This window comes from Pezoporus wallicus, unplaced genomic scaffold, assembly GCF_028554395.1.
Source record: "Pezoporus wallicus isolate ANWC-B61680 ecotype Strahan unplaced genomic scaffold, APGP_CSIRO_Pwel_v1 contig_8166, whole genome shotgun sequence".
NCBI lineage: Eukaryota > Metazoa > Chordata > Aves > Psittaciformes > Psittacidae > Pezoporus > Pezoporus wallicus.
This window is the reverse complement of record NW_026638114.1, coordinates 2,422,369-2,446,047: the sequence shown is the minus strand read 5'-3', so window position 1 is coordinate 2,446,047 and position 23,679 is coordinate 2,422,369. Positions and strand designations below refer to the sequence as shown.

The following is a 23,679-nucleotide window of genomic DNA, read 5'->3' as shown; positions in this document are numbered from 1 at the left end:
TCTGGCAGGGCTCCCGGACCAAGAAGTCCAGACCTGCTTCTGTTCTTTCTGGGGCACCCTGGAGCTTCTGTGGCTCCTCACTGTTTGTGTTGAAGGTCTTTAATTTGCTATAAGATGTTAGCTGGAGACTGAAAGCTGTGGAGTTACTCTGTGATTTGTTTTAGGCAGAGGGAGGCAGGGGAAATCTTGTTTTAATCTAATTGTTCCTCTCTTTGTCTTTACTGTGAAATGATGACTTTCAGGTATTCCTTATTGCACCATTAATTGTTTTCCTCTTTCTCATTCACATTAAACCAAATATTTAATGTATTCAGTCTCCCTGCTAAAATGAGTGGTTTTGAGGTCCTGGTCATTCCTATTCAACTGCTTTGGAAGCGTTTCACTTTGGTTACATTTGCATCCTGAATCCAGTGTTTTCAATGCGGCTTTGCCACTGACTTGTGTAACAAAATAATAATGCCATCTGTCTTGTCTTTTTTTATCCCATATTCAAACATCCTTTTATTTATTTATTTATTTTGGTGCTGGCTGACTTTGGCTGTGCAGTGAGAGGAAACCTTCATTGAACTGGTTGCAGTAGTCAGCACGCAGCTAATTAAGGACGTTGTAAGATGTGTAGGTTGGTTTAATGCTTCTGCATTTTAGTTTTCTGTCAGCGTTAGCTTCCATTTGGCAGTTCCCTGTGCGTTCATTCCCTGATCCTCCTGAACCGTGCTATCTCGATCGCATAGTTAGCAGCAAATTTAAAAGGGAGAAGTGAGGACTTTGTTGACCTCCTTTGGAGTTTTTCAGCGATGTTGGAAGTTCATTGTGAAGCTCAGTGGCTCAGCAGTCACATGGCAATGTCCTGACACCAGTGTGTTCATCCGTCTGGTCTGGGATACACATGAGTTGATTGGAAACTCTGTTTTCTGAGGGAGGTTTCACTGTCAGGCCCTTCCATGTCACCAATGGGCATCCTCATTTGGGACGCCCTCAAAGGCGCAGAGCAGCCAAGTTTTGCCCTGTGCTGGATATTTCCTCTAGGCAGGATTTTGAGACATCATTGCAATACCTGATCTTGGTTTGGGTGGTGGAGTTCATACAATAGACCTCACCTGGAGCATTGTGTGCAGTTCTGGTGTCCTCAACAAAAAAAGGACATGGAACTGTTGGAACAAGTCCAGAGGAGGCCACGAGGATGATCAGGGGACTGGAGCACCTCCTGTATGGAGACAGGCTGAGGAAGTTGGGGCTGTTCAGCCTGGAGAAGAGAAGGCTGCGTGGAGACCTCATAGCAGCCTTCCTGTATCTGAAGGGGGCCTATAGGGATGCTGGGGAGAGACTCTTCATTAGAGACTGTAGTAATAGGACAAGGGGTAACGGGTTAAAACTGAAACAGGGGAAGTTTAGATTGGATATAAGGAGGAAATTCTTTCCTGTGAGGGTGGTGAGGCACTGGAATGGGTTGCCCAGGGAAGTTGTGAATGCTCCATCCCTGGCAGTGTTCAAGGCCAGGTTGGACGAAGCCTTGGGTGAGATGGTTTAGTGTGAGGTGTCCCTGCCCATGGCAGGGGGGTTGGAACTTAATGATCTTAAGGTCCTTTCCAACCATAACTATTCTATGATTCTATGATCTGATAATTCCTTTTGAAAACTAACATTTTTGTCCATTTATAAGGGGAGACAATTGGTTTTCTTACTACAGTATTTCCTCTGGTCCAGACTCCTGGTTTGTAGTTCTGGTAACTATATTTGAAGAGTTGCCTTTAAGAAGTTTGTAAGCGTTGTTGCTGGCTCAAGTGCTACAAATGTTTTTATTTCTTTTTTTTCTCTCTCTGCCTAGTAGTATAAATTTATAATGTCTGTTTAGTTCTATCTCATGAGATTTACAGGCAACTTTAAATAAGAAAGCCTCGTTGTTTTATAGAAGACATGTAAAGTATGGAAACCGCCTCCTGAAGAACTTCCTTAATATCTTTTGTGGTAATAGTATTGTCCAAATAAACACATGCTACTTGTAAACTTACCAGAATGTGTGGTGGCACTAACCCAGCTCTACTGGTGTGAATATACTAGCCCACTGACATATGGTATGTAATTTGATTTCTAGTAGTTCTGAAGGATTTACAGGCTGATTTATGTTTCTTTGCATTTATTTCCCATGCTCTCTTCAGGGGCTGCATCCTTTATACAGGCTCCCTTTGACTCAGTGTACGTTGTGTTCCACTTCTATCTAGTTGCTGCAAAGAGGTTGGAGCTTCATTTCTATTTCTGTGAGAAAACAGGGACTTTTATTTTAGCTTTTGCCCAAGAGTAGAGGTGCTTTTTTTGTTTTCCAACATAAAATGTTATCAACGGTCTACACCTGCTAACTTTTTATGTTTCTACAGTTATTATCTAACTGTGGGTGTATTCTTTAGAATGCATGTGAGTATTTTAAGTTCTTTTGTGCTGCTTGGAGATTGGTGAAAAGTTTATGGTAACTGGAGCCATAGTCTGAGGAACAGGCAGAGGGAACGTTCTTGTTCTTCAGCTCAGGCAATATTAAATTGTTTTATTGGTAGTTGCAGCCTCAGAGGGAGCAGAGGAGAAAAATATCAGGAAAAGCACAAAAACCAGAAAAAAAACCATAAAAAAAATGGAGGTGATCAAGATGAGGGAAAGACAGTCACATGAGCCGTACTGCGTTGGGCCAGATGTCCATGTAAGTCCTTATTCTGTCTTCAAAACCGGCCAGTAGCGAGTGTTTGTCTGGTGTTGCAGCATTAGTGGGCTCGGGTTTTCTTAGTAGACCCTTTCCTATGGCAAGGGGTTCCAAAACTGAAATGTGTATTGTATGAAGCTGTATCCCCATTGTCTGTCTGGCTTATTGGTCTTTGTACCCAAGGGTGCTTGGGGAGCTCCTTTTAGAACCTGGCTATGCCTTTTCATTTGCAATCAGTCCTTTGGTTCTGAAGCAGTTTTGAGCAAACCATGACACATGCAGTAGCTAGATGGTTTCATGTCTTAGTTTTGTCAGGATGAAGTCCTGTAGCCTCTTTATTGTAGATTTTATGCTATGACCTCCTCTTCTGATTTTTCAGTCTGATGCAGACCCTTCAGTTCAACCTTAGATGGGAAGAGCTCTTCTACAGGGGCCTCCTCCAGGTTCTCTGAGGTGGGCATGGTTTGAAGAACCTCATTTAATTTTGCTGTTACAGTACTGTCTCTGAGTTTTCCTTTAAACCTGCATAATCTGTTGGCCTTACCGATACCCTGATGAGTTTTCAGGTCATGATGTATTTCAGAAAGGTTTTATAATTAGTTTTTATGCTTTCTGCAAGTTATTCCTCAGACTCTCTTTTGGCATGCCTTATTGTGATTTTATCTTTAATCTGCCAGTTTATGGCCCTTTCAGTTTTCCTTTGGTAGGATGCCTCCAACAGCCCTCCCTTGCCTTGCTGTTCAGCAGTGCTGACTTTCATTTGCTCTGTCTGAACTTGTTTGGTGGATGCTTGCTCTGGGACTTCAATACACTGTCTTTAATGCTACCTGCAATGAAGTTCTTTTTTAGGTGTACATTTCATTCTTCTCGTGCAAATTCTTTATTCTTATGTAGTCATCCTTTCTGGAAGTGTACACTGCAGAAGTATTACAGGCTTTGTTGCTCTTGTCAGGACATCAAACATGAGCATGCTGTGGTCAGTGTTAATGGGTATTCTTCAATGGCAACAGTTAACTGCACTGCTTAGGAAGGTGAGGGCTGCATCCCCTTTGCGGGGCTGGGTCTCAAGAGCTTTGTGAAGCAATCACTAATGATACCTAAAAATCCATCCTTAGCCCCACTCCTCAGGTTATATTTGCTCTGTCTCCACAGAGGCTGTACACACCTTCCATTACTATGTGCTTTCTGCACTTCTGTTCTCCCACAGTGTGTCTCAGCTGCTGCTGATGTCCTGGTTAAGCAGTTGACAGTATCACACTATGCCTATCTTTTCCTATATACACCTAGAAATTTCATCTGAAGGGATTCTGGAATCTTCTTTGACATAGTTAAATGGTTAATCTGAGTTAATTCTAGGCTCTATTTTCTGCTGGCAGGCTGGTTTGTTCCTGTGTGCTTTCTATCCTGCTGTTAAATGTCCCCAGACTGTCTTCTTTCACTGAGTGTCTGATATTTTCTTATCGGTATACATCAAACTTGGCCTTCTGTACCATCCTTCCTTTAATTTAAAGGACTCTTTACATCCTTTCCAGTATTCAATACAGTGATGATGTGGCAGAAACTTATCTCTATTGTACCAACTTTATCCACTCCAGAGTTTTCCCCAGTACCAAACTCCTGTTTCCATATCCACTGAATCCACACCTCATTTCCTCAGCACTGTCATAATGAAACCCCTGGTTTCAACTTGCATCTTGACATCCAGTACTTCTGTCCTCATGCCCACGATGGCCACGAGCACCATCTCGTCCTCAATGCTTCTTAAGGGACCTGTAGACCTCTAGGTGTGAGGTCCAGCATATCTGCTTTAGCAGTCAGATCGCCATATGGATGCACGTACATTGCCCTTAAGGAGTGCTATTCATTTTTGTGAGAGTGCACTTTATTTCACCCGTAGCAGTGAGGAGGTTGCTTCAGGTGCCTCTGGGTGGTCTCTCAGGCTTCTGTTTCTGTGGCTGGCCTGTTTTCCCCTTGAACTGTGTGTACTAGTGCAATGTAATGAATAAGGGATGTTAATGTAAGGATGTTTAAGCTGCGCAAGACTGCCTATAGCATCACAGGCTAAAATTTCTATCAGAGTTTCTTTTTTTGTTTGTTTCCTGATATGTCCAAGCTTTTCTCATCAGCAATTCGCATTCTCTCTGTGCTTTCAAATCTTGGAGTGTTATCATATGCCTCCCTTCTTCTTTGTCATACAGACAAATAGTGCACATTAATTCTTTGATTTAATCCTTCTTAATAAGCTTGTTCCTCCAGGGATTAATTATTTTAGTTTCTGTACTCAATCTTGCACTTTGTTGACATCTTGTACTGGGAGCCTGGATTGGAGTGCAGTATAAAATGGAAAGCTCATCTCTCATTAGTTTTTCATGCTCTCATTTGGATAACTGCTTTTCAGATTCATTCCTCCAATTCAGGGCAAGAGAAGGAAGGTTAAAATAAGCCTGGCTACAGGACATGGAAAGGAAAACAAGCTCAGGCTATAGCAAGTTTGGTATTTTGGTTTCCCTTCACCCTTATAGGCATCCAGTTGAAGTCAAACTTACATTTAGCAGGGAAGGACCCTACCTCATTTCCACATCATGCAAAAAAGCGTTGGTCACCCCTGGACATGTGGCCTGATTTAGAGCTGTTGCATGGAACCGTGTGAAGTAGGTGTGAGATGCTCTATTCCAGGTGGGAAATTTTACCTGCTGGGGGTCTCACTGACATCAGAAACTGCAAACCAAGAGGACCTGGTTCTGACAAGGTGCACGTCTTTCTGGGATGGTGATTTCAGGGTGAGCATCCTGAGCCCGCTCACTGTGTGGCTACATGGACACTGGGGCTGCTGTGTGAGAAGGGATGGTAGAGAACAGAGGAAAAGGGAGAGGTAGGAATGGCCATTGTAGCTCATGCACCCCTTTGGAACATGAAATGTTGCTGCAGTGACGTCTTCTGAAGGGAAGATTAGAGATTTCTATAACATAATTTTAAGTGACTTTAAATGTTAAGTTTCAACTCAGATTAATGTAATATATACAACTTTTTCTCCAATTTGTGGTCTGGATCCTTTTATGTTGTTTAGCATAGCAGAGACCTAGACTCCATTCCTACACATTAATGGATCTGATCCGGCTCTGCTGAATTCAGGATGAAGACTGGTTTTGGGAATCGTTGCAGCAATGCTTTGGTGAGAGTCTTTGGCCTGTGTTATGAAGAAGGTCAGACTAAACTGCTTTAATATTTATGATTCCATTTATGAATCCTGACCTTGAGATTTATGAATGTGACACCCGTTGACTTCAGTGGGTGGTGGTTTGTGCCTTAAGCAAATATATTTTTGTGAAGAATCTTGTGTAGCAACTCTCCCATTTTGTGAGTTTGAGCTGAAGAGCTTTCCAGTCAGACTGGTTTTGTTTTCTTGCAGAATGTCAATTCAATTTTATTGCTGAGGGTAGGACTCAACTATGCATTTTGTCAAAGGGACCTCAGAACTGCTTTACTTCAAATGGCTCCTTGTGTTAAAATTGGGAAAGTTAATGCTTTTGGATCTTGCTGTTAGCAAATTCAAGGACTTGATATTCATGCTTTTCCTCCCTGAAAGATTAAAATTGAGAAACTCTGTTGCAGGGAACAGCAATTGCTATTCCCTGCTTGCAACAACAGCAATCAAGTTTGCAATCCCCTGAGTCTGCAAGATCTGCCGCATTTATCATTTTCATTCTTAACAGCTATTTAATAACTCACCTCCTTCCCACTTGGAATTATACATACCTGTGGACATCAAGCCTAGAGACTTTCCAAAATGTTCTTGCTTAAGCATTATTTTAGCTAAAAGAACTGTTTAAAGAGCTACAGAATTCTAATAGCTGCTGCAGCTGAACTCTTTGGAAACGAGGCTCCTTATGGTGGTGGTGGAGGCATCTGAAAGGTGGAAGCCAACCTGTATCATGCTCTGAATTTGCCTGCTCCAGAGTCTCCATTATACTTTTTGCAGGCTGTACTTTGTATTTGCTGCAGATACTCATTTTGCAGAAAGCCGTGCTTTTGTGTATTATCTAAACCTTTGAAAATGAGGTTTACCTATTGCTATCTACCTAGATTCAGGGGTGAGTGGGTGCTAGGATGGGACAGGTTGTAGGGGGCAGAGGCAGGAGATGGATCATGATCCTGGTCTTCTGCATGGCTGCCGGCCCCAGGCAGGCACTGAGTGACAGAGGTGAGACTCTGGGAATTTCCTTTGAAGGCAGAAAAGTTGGAAGCAAAGTTTTTAGCATTGTCCACTGGTAAAAGCCCAGGCGCTGTGGCCAGGACGCTTGTCTTGAAGTCTGCTGGCATTGCTTTGTGAAAGCACTTTAATTGTGTCTGTTTTCTCGATGGTTCAGTGAGAACGAGACACAGTCTGTCTGACTATTGTGTCTTTCAAAACCACAGAAAAACCTTTTGAGTTTCTAAAATGAGTTATACCCTACAAGATTTGGGTCCAGATTCGCATCTGCTATAAACTAAGGCAGTTCTTTTAGCTTCAGGTTATACTGGCTGCAGATTTGTCCCTCTGCTATTATTAATCACACCTGCAATTGTGTAGTGACTAAGCTGGGCTCCAGGGACAAAACTTTATTTTTGGTAGCAGAGGAAGCGTACAGATGCATGAATGGATGGATGGATGGATACCCATCCTCCCTTGAGCTACAAGGACTGTGCAGAAGCAGCCCATTATGAAAGCACTCATCATACAAACAGCTCTCGGATGGTGCTTTTCATTAGTGGAACTCAAAGTACATTAAAAATGTGACCTTATCCCCATTCTGCAGAGGAGAAATAGGGGCCCTAAGTAACACACAGCTTTCATAGGGCTACCCAGCAGGCTCTGCCCTTCTGTCCTTTCTTTATGCATATTATTTCCCTCCATATCTTTTTGAGGCTATGTAAAAATAAATCAGCTTAATTGCAAACTGACTTGAAGAAAAGCTGAAAAATACTCCTTTAGATCAATGGTAATTAAAATCTATATGCTCAGTTAAAAACTTTCTCTTTCTCCCCTTCCCCATCCAACATGGGACTGAATAAAGCAGTGTAGCTCTAGGGCATAGGGCAGCAGCATAGAGCACAGTAAGTGGCAGCATGTTTCAAACGTTTGCCACAATTCCTTCAATACCTCCATTCACTGTAAAGACAGATGAATTTGCAGCACTGCACAATTCTCCCTCTGCAATGCTTCGGTAGTTTGAGGTATGTTCTCAAAGAATCAAATGCAAATTTGACATAAGAAGCTTTCCCTTTGCCTTGTTATCTGTGTGAATGAAGCTGAATGGAAATAAAACGCTTCTGTTCCTGAAGAAATGTACTGTGTGATTGGGAATGAATTGTAGAACTGGAAACGTTGAGAGATCCTGTATGGGCAGGGGTGAGTTTGGAAGGTCTTTGTTATGTTCTTAGTTCTGCTGCAGACCTCCCGGGTGTTCTTACTCCAGCCATCAGAGCTCCTGGTGCATCAGGCCCATTCTAATGTAATTGAACTAATAGTATTTCCGTACTTGACTTTAGCGCTGGGAGGACACATCTGTTGTTGTTTGGGAAAAGCATGTTCCTGTGGTTCTAGGACCTAGGGAGGGATCATAAATAAAAATAACATGGAATTTGCTTTCAGCTGCTCTGCCCTGCTAGTGCCAGTTTTGGTCAAACATAATAGCAGTTGTGTATTTAGGGTAGAGGCACATTGATACAGAAATAGAATAAGACCTTGTCCAATAAGCTGTCCTGCAAATATAAATACTTTCTCTTTCAAGTCATCTACAGACTATTTATTGGCATCTATACAGTGAAATGCAAATGTCCTCTCTGTGTTTCTCTGTGAACTGACTGTTGGGAGGATCCCATAAAGCAAATTCCCCTTGGAGACTTCACCGACGTTGCAGGGAGTGCAGGCTCCTAACCCAGGCACTGAGGTTAAGAATCAGATAGATGGAACTCCCCTTTGAGCTCAAGAAAATCACCTGAAATTCAGGACTGTGTTAGGATTTGTTCATGCACAGGCATATTGTGTGGCTGGTTGCCCTTTTCAGAATCAAACAGGAAAATAGAGCTCTCTCTATAGGAACACAGTTTCTGAGAGTTTCTGAAACACCCTGCTTTTGTAGATTACTAATTTCATTAAGCAGGTTTGTTCACATTTAATTTTAGCTTCCTGTCTGTATCGTGTGCTTGGAGCTTGAGGAGTAAATCTGCCTTTATATGGCAATGAGAAACTTTGTAAAGCTGTACTAATGAGGAAGAAAATGAACATTAATTAAACTTGTGGTTACAGAATGGGCTGAGGCTCTGGAGTCCTGAAGCAACAGCTAGATGGGTTACTTCATTACAGCCTTGAACAGGGAGCTGTGATGTGAATGGGAATGAGGAGACAATTAAGTTACTCACCAACTGCAGAGCCAGTGAGACATGTAATTAGCCACAGGAGCTAATGCTCTAAAACATGGAGTTTTCTGTAGATCTAAATATGCCAGGCAGGTTTCCTGTCAAATTAGACTTCTAAAGAATGTCTTTAGAAGGGCAGGGAGGGTTGAGGATGTTGAAAAGACTGGAGAAGAGACCTGCTCCTCACTGCACTCTGCGCTGGAGAGGAGCTCTCCATCCTGGTGGATAGGACTAGGGGAATTACCTTGGGCTGAAAGCCCATATGGCCACTGCCATTGCCAGGATATGTAGATCCTGTGGTCTTCAGGGAGCCCTGGTATCCCCAAGAGAGATCAGTGGAGCTTTAAACCTCAGCCCTGTGTATTGCAATGGACTCATTTGTGGCTTATCGATGTAATTCTTGTCTTAATTAGACAGGACAGTCATTCCCTGCCTTCCTTGTGAGATTTTCCAGTGTTGCTTTCACTTCTAAATAACAGCCTTACTAACCTTAGCAGTGGTTTTGATTCTCTCAACTGCAGTTTCCTTTTGATTAAGTGTCTTCTGCTTGAGTCTTTAATGCATATTAATGAGTGCTAAGCAGTGCTTGACTTGAGTAATTTGCAGCTGGGATCTAAAAGCGCTTGGAAGCAACGCCTGGGGATGTCCCATTTAGGGAAATAGCAGGATATTACAGGGTCTTTGCTGCAGTTCGGTGCATTCCAAAGGCAAACAATTTTTCAATTAATTTCTATTTTTATTAGTCACAAGACGCAGTCTCTGCTGCCATCATTATTTAGCAATATTCCCATATTTGCTGTAGTTTCAAGTTAGAAGTCCCAGAAGAGGAGGGGAAGAGGTAACAGCTGAGCGTTTTTTCCAGAACTGGAAGTCCTTGCCATGGAGGTGCCCCATCCCACACCCAGTTCTGCATCACACAGCCCATGTGTGGCTGCAGGGTGTCGTGCAGCAAGAACATTGCTAATCCCAAACTCCTGCAAGTACAGCAGTCCCAGATGGGTAACGAGCAGTATAGGGCAGAACAATGCTGTTGATGTATGCTGCTTTTAAGCTCTTCGTTTATGAAAGTAACTACAGTTCTTCTGTTCAGAACTTGGGGAAACTGGTAATAGAAGGGCTTAATTCTGCTTTCACAACCCCTGGAGTGAATGGCCAGACAATGGCCCAAGAGCTTTCTGAAGTCATAGAATCCCAGACTGGTTTGGGTTGGTAGGGACCTTAAAGCTCATCTGATTCCAACCCCTGCCACAGGCAGGGACACCTTCTACTAGGCCAGGTTGCTCCAAGCCCCATCCAGTCTGGCCTTGAACACTTCCACAGTTTCCTTGGGTGACCTGTACCAATTTGTCACCACCCTCATAGTGAGCTTTTTTGAGGCTGTTCTGAGTGGTATCAGGACAGATGCATTAGGAAATTCATCTCAAGCTTTTCATGTTCCAAGCTCTTGGCAAAAAGATAACAAATCAGTCCTTGTAATTATCCTGCAAGACTGTTGTTCTGCTGGCTCAGAGGTGGAGAAATGGAAGTAAAGAGGTTAAAGTCTTGCTGAAAGCAGCAAGGAAATGTGTGGTGGAGACATTGAGGAGCCCCACGTATTTCTTAATGAATCATTTATAACTGTGTGTATATTATTAGGCAGATGGCTTGAACCATGGATTGCTGTAGGAACTCTGTCTTGCCATTGAAATAGTTTTCTTCTTAAAGTCTTAAACAGCCAATTTTCTTTTTTTTTATTTCATAAGAATATTGTTGGCTAAATCAAGGACTATGTAGGATAGACAATATATAAAAATATATAAATCTTTTACAGTTCAAACGCAAATGAACTCTTTCTTAATAATTCTCTCCAAAAATAACTGATATTTTTCTCAGGACTAAGGGAAAAGAGAAATTCCAGTGTAGTTCAAGATTAGAATGAGAAAAGAAATATTCAATCATGTTTGAAGGTTAAATTCATTCCTTTCTACACTCCAATGGAATTAGGGAGGATACTGCCATGGAAATGTGCAGCATGGTGTTGTGTCTATCCCAGAAGCAGTGTGTGAAATAGGAGCACCTGATGGATGGCCTGCTATTTAGCAGTATTCAGTGCCACATGAATCCTGCTGCATGCAAAAGGGCCAGCACCAGGCACAATATCTGCAGGGAACATCAGTGTTTGCCCACTGGGTTTGTGTCTTGGGAGCCAGCATTCAAGCATCTCTATTGTTTAGTCTTGCAGCCTGTCCCAGGTTGTCATCTTCGTGATCTCAGCAAGGGGTCTTCACTCTGACCCAGATGTTTGCTTTTTCAAAAGGCCATCATGCCCTGGAAGCTAAAGTTCACCTATAAAAGTTGCTCTTCTGTCTAATCCGTTCAAGTGCTGACTATAGAAGTTGCTTATCTGTAAACCTGAGGAGATCTCCATTTCTCCAAACTCCAGTCAGTGCTCCCTGCTGCATACAATGTACAGCAGTGTCTTCCCCAGGATCCTCAAGTATGGTTTGCATTTTAAACTAAGATCTGGCATTAGCTGCTTAGCTCATACTAGGTTTATAAATCCAGGAATACATCTGAGCGTGTGCACAGCCATGGAGCTCACTTGCAACGAGCAAAATCCCATTTTTTACTTCCTGACAGTGAAGCTCTCTGTATTTCTCCTGGGTGTGTGGATTGCAGTCTGTGCAGCTGAGCATGCAAATGCTTGTTCCTTCTTGATCTTTAGTTGTGCATTTCTTATAAAAAGGCTTTAAAATGTCTGGATATAATATTTAAGATCCAGAAGAAGTGTGTGTACATACAATTAAACTATGCGTTAGTAGGAGAATGACATCAATGCTGAGTTTTTCATGTATTCCCTTTTACAGAGAAAGATCAGTTGCTGTCTCTGGGTTCAGGACTTATTTTGTTGCTTGTCTTAGCTTCCTTGAGCTGCTGAGCCTGTCTCACCTTTTTGTGTCTGATGTGGAATCTAAATTAGATAAGAAGAAACAGGACGGGATTTCAAATTCAGTTTCCTTTATACAGGCAGAATGGCATCAGTTTAAATTGCTTCGATGTAATTTTGCTTCTTTAATCCTTGCCTTTCAATCTGTTTTTGTGTACATTATATGAAATCTGGGACTGGAAATCTTGCCTAATATAAGTTAAGACATGACAAATGAACCTGACATTTTTCCAAGGAGGGAACCAAAGAACATACTGTATTTATAGCAGTAGGAATATAGTTTGCTGCTTGTAGAAGAAAAAATATGTGTTGTATGAGAACTTTAGTGCTAGGGTATGATAAGAGTGTTTAGATGATGCTTGTTTCAAGTGAAGATAGTGGGTTCAAAGGAGTCAAATTGGTTCTCCTGGAAGCTTGAAGTGGGGCTTCAACCAACAGAGGGTTTAGGCTCCCAGAAGCTCAGGTAGCAAAGTGATGTGTGTCAATGTCCAGATACTCTTCTGTGCCCAGTTTGAAAGTCTGGTGACTCCAGGATAACCAGTGGGCAGAATAGGAAGGAGCAGGATGAAGGAGCTTCTGAAGGTTGGTTCTGGGGCTTCTCTCAATAGTAATCTGAGCTATTTCTCTCACATGAAGAGTAAGACTTTCTGTTTACAAGCGAAGAGTTCATTAGTTTAAGTTCTCAAACACAGATGTGCAAATATATGCAGAAAAATTGATCCAAGCCAAGCATCTCTGCACGACAGCTACTGGCTTCTGTGACCTTCTGCAGTGGGGCAGGACTGCAAGAGGAGGCAAATGCCTTGGACCAGGTGTCCGAGATGTTTCACCTGCATGAAGATACTGAAAAGATGTTTTCATTTGAAAGTTTTCAGTCTTTATGAGGGCTTCCCCTGAACACAGTGGGAATTGCTGGGGTGATGTTCCTTCAGGGTGCTTTGTAGAAATGTACATTTCTCTTTTTTTCCACACCAGGGTACCTGGTCCAGGTCTTTATTTCTTACCAATGCACTACTGACACCTTTCCTGAACTAGTTGTGGCTAATTCTTCAAAGAGTATTTTGTAAAGCTGGACCCTTTGTGTCAAGGGGGAAATAGTCACAAATCTCAGTTGCCTGCATGGAAGACATGGTACTTTTCTGTCTTGCTTCTGAACAGAAGGGCTGTGATTTTTGGTTGTTGAACTGCACATCAGGATCAGCCTATGGTGCTGAACTGATCTTTTATTTAGCAGAGAGAGTAAACACTGGATCACCCTGGGCCTGATGGATAGCTAAGGTCATAGTAACTTTCATTGTAGCTTATTACTAATAGGGCAGGTCCTTAGACCTGCACTTTGCTCTTGTGGTTTGAGGAGAAGTCTTTTTGGTACAGGGTTGTACTTTTTGTCCTTTCTTGTCGAGTTGGGGAAATGATGCTGTTTTTTTACAGCTTGGTTTTGCTGTAATAAAGGACTCACCTGGTTTCCTCTGCATCTTAATTGCTCTCTGGAGAGCACTAAAGTGTGCTTAAGCATATTGCAACTGTTTACTCCCGACGTCTGCTGTACGTGCAGTAACGCAAAATGGTCGATCTCTGCCCTGTTGCTGCAGGCTGGCATGATCCGCACAGACAAGGACGAGTTCTTCATTGAACCTCTGGAGAAGGGGGCCCAGGAGGAGGAGGAGGGAGGAGGCCGGACACACGTGGTCTATCGCAGAGCAGCTGCCAAGAAGCAGCTTCCTATTGAGAATGTGGATACCCTCTATGAAGGTAAGGCAGAGATGTTAATGCCAGCTGATGTATAGAGTGTAGCTGAAGGCACGTGGCCAACGTGATCTGCTGTCTCTGGCTTTTTATCCTTGAAAATGGAAATGTGTTCTTCTCCCACTGTAAATGAAAAGGTAGGGGAGTTGAACACTTCACCCGTGCTAAGCAAGCACTGCAGCAGTCAAAACCATCTCCAGCATGGTGGAAGTGTCCTGTGTTCCGCTGAGTCCCCGGGTCAGAGCAGAACAAGGGGATGGTGGATGAGGTGCTTCTGCCTACTAGGGACCAGTTGGAAAGACCGTGTTGGAAGGCTGTGGCAAGGATACCAAAGCTGATGTGGTACACAGGCTTCTCATTGACAGTGTCTTCACTGGGCTGGATTTAATCCCAGCAGGAAAATAATGGTATCTTCAGATATGGACACAAACTTTCTTGCTTTTTATTATGTGTTTCCAAGTGTGGAATTTAATGTTCTTGGCCTTTTGGCTGAGATCATGTGTAGTGTAGCGTAGTACTAAGGATGTGATAGACAGTGATGGAGTAACTGGAGCTAAACATAAACACCTGTTCTATGTAGTATTTTCTATTCCTGTTGTAACTGCTTGGATGTTGCACCTTGTTTTCTGAATAAACAAGGGATGCAAATCTGCTAAGTGGATGTTTTGACAGCCATGTTAACACTGAGAGTAACTGGGTCATTTGAGTGGAAACAGCAAAATAGCTCCATTTTTCTTCCAACTGTGTCTACCAAACTGCAGAGTTATTTGCCACTCATACTCTAGTATTATCTTCTTTCGGTATAATATGTTTTCAGGTATAATGCAGTGTGTTAGATTGTCCTTTGTAGAAATCTTCCCAGTGATCCCCATCCCTCTACTATGCTACCTTAAGCATTTTCAAAAGACTATGAGCATGGCAGCTGTTGTAAAAATTCTACTCTTGCATACAAGAAACTGCTTGAAGGAACAGAGTCACAGGGATGAGGCACTGAAATTAGGGCCAAATGAACCATATGCATTTCTCAATGTGAAACTGAAATGGGGAGAGAGAAGGCTGCAAGCAAGAGCATTCACCTATTTTTTTCCCCGCTTTGGCCATCAAAAGAACCCATGAATTTTGTGGCTGACACAGTGCTCTGTTGGGCTCTCCTGGTTGCCTTCTACTCATTGTGGAGCAGAGCTGGGGGACACAGGAGTCTGAGCACCAAAATCTCAGGTTCATAGGATGGAAGCTGCTCTGTTAGTAGATGTTTATAAAATTATTGCAGTGTTGGAAAATATCAGCCAGTCACTGTGTTTCCTCTTAAACAAAAGAGACTTGATTTTGTTCACACCTTATGGCAGTATTTTTGTTTTGGGATGGTAAATATTCCTCAGGAGTAGGAGTCTGGTACACAGAAAAAGCATAAACTGTGCACCAGCTCCAGTTATTGGCATGTGGTACCTGCTGGGGGAAGGCTCTGACAGCAGGAACTGAAAACACCTCTCTGAAATGCAGCGCTGTGCTGCATGGCTTCTCGTGGAGCTGCTCAGGGGCTGCCCACCGTGACTGGCAGCAAAGCTACACACGCTGTGTGTGATGCCACCAGGCTTCTGCATCTGTCACCTCGCTGGAGGGCTGAACCTTGCAGGCTCTGGTACAAAGGCACAAGGTAATAACAGCCAACAGCCAGTACTGTGGGATTAAAGAGCAAAAGCCAGGCTGAGATGCAGCACTGACCATGTCTGGAACAGCAGGTGCTGGTGGTAGGGAGGAATAGTTGTGATTTTTCATATTTCAGGTTTAAAAGTAAGGAAGACATTCTGAGAGGAGCAATATTCCCCTCCACCCACCCTCTTTGATTTGTGAAATTGATTAAAGATTAGTTTTTATTGTGGAATAAACCCCACTGTACGATACAGGCTTTTCCCTCCACGAAGTTCTCTTTGCCTTTAACCAAAAACATGAACATCCACTTCAAAACTGGTCTGTTCTCCTCTGTCTTTTATTAAACCTGGCTTTCCACCTCTGCTCTGCTCGAGGCAACAGGCATGGAAAGGACACGCTTTCAGAAACTGTAATTTTATTTCCCAGTTTGTCTTTTTCGCGAATGCATCTAGTTTTGGTTAACAAACGTCAAAATATTTAGTGACTGGGCGTTAAGCACATTGTGCTGCTTGTTTCCATAGTGCTCTACATTAATCAATGGGCTTATTTGGGAAATACTTAGTAGGGCCCTTTCAGCATACTGTATCCATTTAAAAAAATGAGGTTAACCAAGAGCACTCCCCCTCTTCCACCATCCCTGGAGACATCTGCATTGTTGCCAAGTCCCATAAATTTACATGTGATGAATTGTAACACTTGCTCTATTTTTAAAGGTCCAGCCTCCAGGAATCTTATGAATATGTGATGACTTTTTTTCTTCCTAGGTGAGCTTCTGTCTCTTTTAACTGTTGATAAGAACTTTGCAGTTTCTGACTGTGTAAATATTTTAAAGTAGCAACACGAAGTATATAGTGTTAAATAACTTTTAAGACGGCATCTTTCGAAGTCCCATGATATGTTAATTTAATCCCATGATTTGGGAGGGGATTGTGAGTCATAATTTTTGAATGTTTGGGTTTGGATAGATAGATACAAATTCCTTATAACTATTCCTATCTCTGGCTCTCTTCTCATGAGGAACAGGACAAACTGTTCTCTCGCCAGTGAAGCAGGAGGTGAAGGAATTGAAAGCTCCATGAACTTGGAGTTGGGTGGGTCAGTCGTCATTTCAAGGACTTGGGGTTTTCACAGGGGTTGCATTGGATCTTGCATGGCACAAGGGCGTTGGGATTTACTCCCATCATCAGCTGGTCCGTTGGGATTCTGCTGTTAGGGAAATCTCTCCAGGTTCTCCCGTGCTCCTTGTGGAGCTGGGTCTGTGGAGCAGAAGATCCCAGCGGGGCACAGGGAACCATCCTTGTTCTAACTTTATTCTCGTAAGGAACCTATATGGGGACATAGTCTCCTAAATGCTGTTCTTCTGGATGGTGGTTTGTTGGAGATCTCAGTGCCATGAGTCAGTGTGCATGCCCCCCATGTCTGCTCAGGCAGAGAGGTCCCTGCAGCTGATCTTCTCCAAAAGGCAGCTAGGAAGATCCATTGACTGGTTGTGAGGGTAGATTCATGCATAAAGGGGAAAAAAATGCATTTTCCCAACTGTGGAAGTAAGTTCTAGGTTGTGCTGACAGGTACAGTGGGTCTGACAGCAGGGTTTTTCTAGCATTTTCTATATGCTACAACCTGGTGTAGTGGAAGGTGTCCCTGCCCGTGGCAGAGGGTTGGAACTAGATGAGCTTTAAGGTCCTTTCCAACCCAAACCATTCCATGATTCAATGATTTTTTTATCTATCGTTTATATTACAGTAAGGGAAATTGCGATTTTATGCCATCTGTTTAAAAAGTATGAACAAACAAACCAAACAACCTCCTAAACCCCGGGGAGCTCAAGGTATGCATCTTCTTTTATGAAGGCTCTGCTGACGTGCTGGGTTTTAAGAAGTGGAATGTGCTGGGAAAGGACAGACGTGAATCAGGTCTGATTTCAGACCCTGCCAGGTTTGCTTCTGCGTTTACATAAATGCTATCAGATCTTGGGAAAAGTAAGCACTTGTTTTGGCAGTGTGAATCATTGTGTTTTGACTGGTGCAGGATTATCTGGTGTTTGCGAGAATCACAGGGTAAAGGGTGTAATATTTCTACTTGTTTTTCCCCTCTCAAACAGTACTATTTGTTAATACACTGGAAAAATGTAAGCATCATATTTTAGGCAACTAATAATCTGCAGCAGAGTAGTGCTATGAAAGTCTGTGCGAGCTCACTGCAGATTAGGCTTAATTGCATTGGAAAGAGAAATATTTTCATGTAGTGGTTAATGTATTGTAGGTATGGTAGGAATAAACCCTATTTTTTCTGGCAACTGCTTTTACTACTTGCACGCATATTATCATTTATCTGCCTCTAGATAAAAATAAGCAACATGTTGAAAATATTTGAATATTTCCAGTTGAACTCCTTCTTACGAAGATGAGAAATGTTGCTTGACAGCAGTAAAACTTCCTACATGAGAGAGCCAGAATTAAACAGGCAAGTTAGAGCAGGTTGTTTCTTCTTGAAACTGCTGGGTTTTTGCTTAAATGTTCTTTAGATGCTAAGTGAAGAGATGGCAAGTATTTAATTAATGGGTACAGTGAGGTCTGGAAAACCAGCTTGATTTTTGCCTCTAATGACAATCTGATTATCAGGCTTGTAAGCTTTAATGTCACATTTCCCCAGCTCAATTACAGTGTCTGTTATGTTGATCAACTGAAAGGAAATGATTATACTAAAACTTCCTTAAGGTTTGCCTTCTCCCTCAAAATCATTGTCTAAATACGCTGCTCAGAGTTTTATGGTATTGCTTGAGTGATGAGAAACAGAAACTCAGCTTTAGTTGACAGTTTTATTTACTGCACAGATGAAAGATGACCTTAGCCCAGAACAGTTTATTACTGAGGAAGACAGCAAGGTAACTCCAAATGTGCTTAAACCAGGCAGGCAGTTGTTTCTTTAACTGCTAATTAAATCCCTTGGAATGGCCAAACCCAGTTTGATGCAAGTCCCATCACGAATGTGCTCTGGGCAGATGGAATGGACAGACCCACAGGCTCCCAGCCTCTGCTGAAGCCTCATGACCCTGTCCCACAGCAATACCTGGGTTTGCTTTCAGAGGGTGGTGGCTTGGTGCTGGAAGATGTGATCGTTTTGTGTGACCCTGTGATGTACTTCTTGGGGCAAAACCCATCCTCTTTATGTTGTGTTTTTTAACTGTGTTTGTTTGTTTTAGTTTTACTACTGTCTCCTTTCTTCATGTGGAGGGTGGGTAACATCCCCCCCCAGCCATAAACACTACCAAAAAGTCAGGTAAAAGGAGAGAAACAAGTTGCTGTTTCTAGTCCATAGAGCCAAACAGCTGCTTTCTGACCCAAAACCTCATGAGAGCAGGACTGCGGAGCAGTCCTGTTACTGACACCTCCTGCCCCTCCATGATGCAGAAGGACAAAAGCCTTTCCTCCTGCTCACACTGATGGGGTGCTTGGGAGCCCTGAGGGGTTGGGTGTCAATTCAGCAGGGGAGAAATCCATGTTAATTGAAGCTGAAGCAACCAAACACCAGAAGCTGTTGGAAAAGATGAAAATACAATAAAGTTGTAACAACTCAGTGGCCAGAGCTTTGCAGGTTTTAGAAATGATATTTCAAAGGAAGACTTCTCCATCATAGTCCATCAAGCTGTCAATGCCATTGATTTACTAATGTATTTAAATTACTTTTTAGAAACCAACATGCATCTGGTGTATATTTCTCTGGACTGCCTGAAATGACACTCGGGTTGGCTGAGGGCTGGCTGCTTGCCATCCTAATTTACAGAAACTTTCCTGGTTACCTTTGCAGGGGAACAGTTCCTTCAGGAAACTGAAGTTTCTCCCAAACCCAATCAATATTTCCTCTCAGCATGTACTCCTGCTGATTAATTAATGTTCCCTTATTTTGCAGTCAGTAAGGCACTGATGACAATATTTTTTGTCTCCTTCCTACATCATCTGTGCATGATAAATACATCTGCCTTTCTCTCCTGGCTCGGGGGTTCTCTGAATTTCACATTGCAGATTCATGGGGCTTTTCTGGGAAGAGAAAGACTGAGATTTCTGTTGCGAATCAGCTTCTGAATAAGAAGCAAGGTTATGCACTCCTGACAAAACAAGTCTCCAGGGGGTGGCATTAGGCAATGAGATGTCACCCGGCCCAACCAGAGGCACAGCTGATGAAGCAGTTCTGTGCTAGCACAGGCAAATAAGACCCTTGAAGCAATTTGAATATGAAACTTTAAGATAAATCTAAAGGTTTCAATTTTATAACAGTGCAATAAATCATCTGGGATGATTAGGTGAGAGCTAACGAACAGTGCTCTTAGATGTGCTTGGTGTAAAATACAAAGGAATAATCTCTTTTTTCCAGAGTTTCTGGAATTTTCTACCATAAGACCTCCCCAGTGGGTGGCCTTAGCTGGGCAATGGGATGGTATCAGGTAAAAAGTCAACCTTTCCAGTGCTTCTGGGACACACAGTTTTCTTTTGCCTGGAAATAAATTATGAGATTAATTAAACTTTTTTTTTCCTGTTAATATTAGTAGTTTTGCTGTGTTTTTATCAGAGGGGAAGTGCTCATGTGACTGAAGACACATGGTGACGCACATGTGTGATCAGGACCACAGTAAAGCTGTGTGGGCTACTTTTACAGTGGGCTTTTTTGCCTCTTGGAAAATGTATTCCATCTTCAAAGGATTATTGCTTTTAATTAAACATTTCCTTTTCCAGAATCTAAAAATCGCTTTCAGAATGATTGAACGTTCATTAAATACTTTCTCATTATTATTTCTTCATGATACCAAATCTGCAGCCACTGCAGCCTTGTTTTGTTTCGCCAGTAACATAAATCCTCTTACAGTAAGTAAAAATTGGTGGGGTGATGTGGAGTCATTCCTGTAATAAACTGTAACTGAACATGGAATATAGGAACATAATAATAGTGTGTTGAGAAGCTCAGTTTCTGTATTTATCCCCTCGTTTCTCATTAGGTAGTTTGAGACCTATATAGATTTCAAGGAAACACCTCAGTGCATGCTTAACTTTGAGCAGGTTCTTAAGGCAAATTGATTTCAGTGGGACTCAGCTATGTACCTCAGGCTAAATGCTTTGTATTCTGAGTGGGGGTACTGCGCTCCTGGGTTGGTGATGGGGAAGTGACTGGAGCAAGTTACTTTCATTCAGCTATGCATGAATTAAAGAGAAACAACTTAATTATTGGTGCTTATTTAAATACCACTGATTTGCTTGTGTCATTAGCTAGTGTAAAAAGAGAATTAATTTCATTCTTAATTGTTGAGTTCATTTCAGCTTCTCCACTGAATTCAAACACTTTGATGAGGCTCTCCTTAGTGAATGTTGTGAACAGTTTCCAGCTGGAGTTGAGTATTACCAAACACTGCTAACTACAACAAAACAATAATAAATATAACAATAATAAATCTGATGCTGGTCTATAAAACAACAGTTTCCAGTTCTCATACCCATAGTCCTGCAAAACCTCTGATGAAAGCATAGGCGAAGCTCTCATTTTATCTTTCACATTCTTCTCTCAATTAATTCAGCACTAGGGGTGTGTGAAACTAAGCTTGATGAATCACTTGTTTATGTTTGCATTTAGTTAACACTTGTTTGTTTACAGATACATTTAGGGAGACAACAGATTTCACTGAGGTTCATTTTAATTCTCCTTTATAATATCCATTGATGGCACGATCCTTAATGAACTTAGTCACACGCTCTCCAGGGAGGAAAGAGAGAACAAAATATTTGCCTTTTGGACCAGAGCAACATAAAGCTTGTTTTTACTGAAAGCTGATCCCGTTTCTTGCTGGTAATAGCCCTGTGTTGGAGCAGAGTTCATTGGAGCACAGGTCATGAGTCCAGCCTTGCCTTCAGAGCCCGTGCGAGTGTTCGCATGCAGGAGTGCGTGCAGCCACCCCCGGGCATGTGAGGAGTTTCTGCTGATGAAAATGTATGTGCACACCCACATGGTTTCTGCAGTTCCACATTTGCTGGTGAGTTTTTCCACAAAGTGTCATCCGATTGGGGTTTGTTTATTTACAAGCTGTGTTCATGTTGTCCAACCTGCTGAGAAAGACAGAGGATGGCGATGAGCCAGCGGGTTCTGATGTCTCTGCCAGGCACAAAGAGGGAGAAACTTGTTCACAGAAAGACCTTAATGTTCTGTCCTGACAAACTGAAAGTGTTCTGCAACCCGTATCTCCATTTAGGAAATGGATTCTGAAACTGAGAATTCAGAAATGTGGGTAGCATGTAGTGTTTGCTGTTTTGTACCATGGGATTCAGGCTCTGTGTTTAATAACAATACGCAAAATAGCATCTGGTATGCGTCACCGAAAGAAGCTCTAGTAGAAAATGTCGATGAAGGTTTTCTGTTTAAAATGTTTTCTGAGTAAAAGCAGCATAAATTTTGTCTGCTGTCCATGATAATGATGATGCAGTGATCAGGCTGAAAGCTCCAGGCATCATCAAATGAAACCAATGGGCAAGCCCAGCATTGCAATGGGGATGGATATCCTTCAAACATGTAAATTTCTGTCATTTCTTACAGCAGAAGAGCCACATGTGAGGCCTTGTGAAGTGGTCCAGGGCTTAAAAATGTATTCCAGCTGGTTCTGACTATTCTCAGCTGTGTGAAATCTGCTCCTTGGTGCCTGGCCAGTGAAGCAATGCTGTGTGCTGCTGGTATCTCAGTGCTTGCAGAAGGGGCACTGTAAGGGTCACTGCATTTATAGCAGTGCAAGACCCAGCTGGAGAATGGGAAACAATGGCTTGGTCTTTCTCTTCACTAATTGAATTCATGGTGGCTGCTGTACACCACACATGTCCCTACCAGCAAAAGCTGTGTTGCCTGTGAGATCAATGCTGGTCAAAGGGAGAGTATTTAGTGTCTCAGGGCTGGTGCTACATAGACAGTCAAGCTAATGCCTGAGCTAAAGGGCTGGTTTTTTAATCTGTGTATATGTAGGTGATGCATGATATAATGCATCTTATCTCTGCATTATGTACTGTTCCCTTTAAAAGTCCTTCCTACTGCCCAAAACCCACCTCCCAGTATAGCCACAGCTGCTTCTCCTGCCTCCATCACTGTTGTAATCATAGGTCCCACATGTGTCTGTGAGATGCAGTAGTGCTGGGAAAGTTGAGTTTAGCAGTGCAGACAACTCCTGCTTGCAACTGCTACGTGCTGGGTGAGCTGGCCAGAGGAAAGGGATACAGAGCATTTCAACTGCCTTTTGTAGAAGAGGTAAGAGGGGGATGCAGCTCTTTGGGCCTGACATTTCCCCCAGGATGAGCAGAGAAGCGCATGCTTCTTTGATGCTTACACTTTAGCAAAGCATGTGTTACAGTCTGTGGGAGGCTGGAGTACACCTGTAGTAAGCCAGTGGTTGGTATGAATTAGGTGCCTGGTCTACAGAGCCTTGGTTTATAGCTAGAGCCTGTGTTGGGTAATAACCTTCTGTAGCTGTTTTGTAGCTCTTACTTATTTATTTGTGTTCTCTGCATTTTGAATTCCCTAAGCAATGCTTGGGGGTGCCTGGAATTTTTAGGTAAAAATAACTTTCAATTGAGAAGCAGCAGTGTTAACTTTCATTTCAACTGGTGCAAGTCTCCTTTCCCCTGTGCTTTCCTGCAATTATAAAGCAAGAGGATCTTAGCCCAGGAAATAAACAATAAGATTTCTGACTTCAGTTGCTTTGAATCTGCACTTTGGTACAGTAGTAGATTAGTTTCCTCTTGAAAAATTGTGTTCTTCTATAGAGTAGAAACATTGCTTTGAAATGGTGGGATAAAGCAGTAGCAGAAGCTGTGTTACTGGGTACTAGGAGTTCAAACTCTGGTTTTTCTAAATGATTATGTTAGGTATGATTTGTCATTATTTTTCAAAATACTTTGTCCTAATATTGGTGTGGCATAAAATTTCACATGTGTGTTTGCTGGTAATAGTTTGAATTTCATAGATTCACAGACTGGTTTGGGTTGGAAGGGACCCTAAAGCTGCCCCTATAGGCCCTTGTCAAAAGCCCTTCTCCAGTTTTCTTGAGGGCCCCATTAGGCACTGGAAGCTGCTCTGAGTGCTCCCCAGAGGCTTCTCCAAGCTGACCAGCCCCATCTCTCTCAGCCTGTTCTCAGAGGAGAGAACATCCATGCCCATGCAAAGGGCGAGGTCTCTTGCAGACCAAGGTGTTCCTTTTACTTAGTCGCATTGCACGACTCTTGGAACCCCGGTGCTTGCTAATGGGTTAAAT

General features: G+C 42.5%; 1 protein-coding gene across 3 annotated transcripts in view; it reads left to right on the top strand.

Annotated features, from left to right (window-relative positions):
• The window catches only part of ADAMTS2 (ADAM metallopeptidase with thrombospondin type 1 motif 2), a 173,702-nt gene that overhangs the window by 51,497 nt on the left and 98,526 nt on the right, over positions 1-23,679 (top strand). For 2 of the 3 annotated variants that reach the window (XM_057409507.1, XM_057409508.1), the window contains one exon: positions 13,604-13,763. In XM_057409507.1, coding sequence (XP_057265490.1) covers positions 13,604-13,763 — 160 coding nt within the window. Of the gene's footprint in view, positions 1-5,736; positions 5,859-13,603; positions 13,764-23,679 lie in introns of those variants that run through there. The other variant, XM_057409509.1, reaches the window with a different exon arrangement.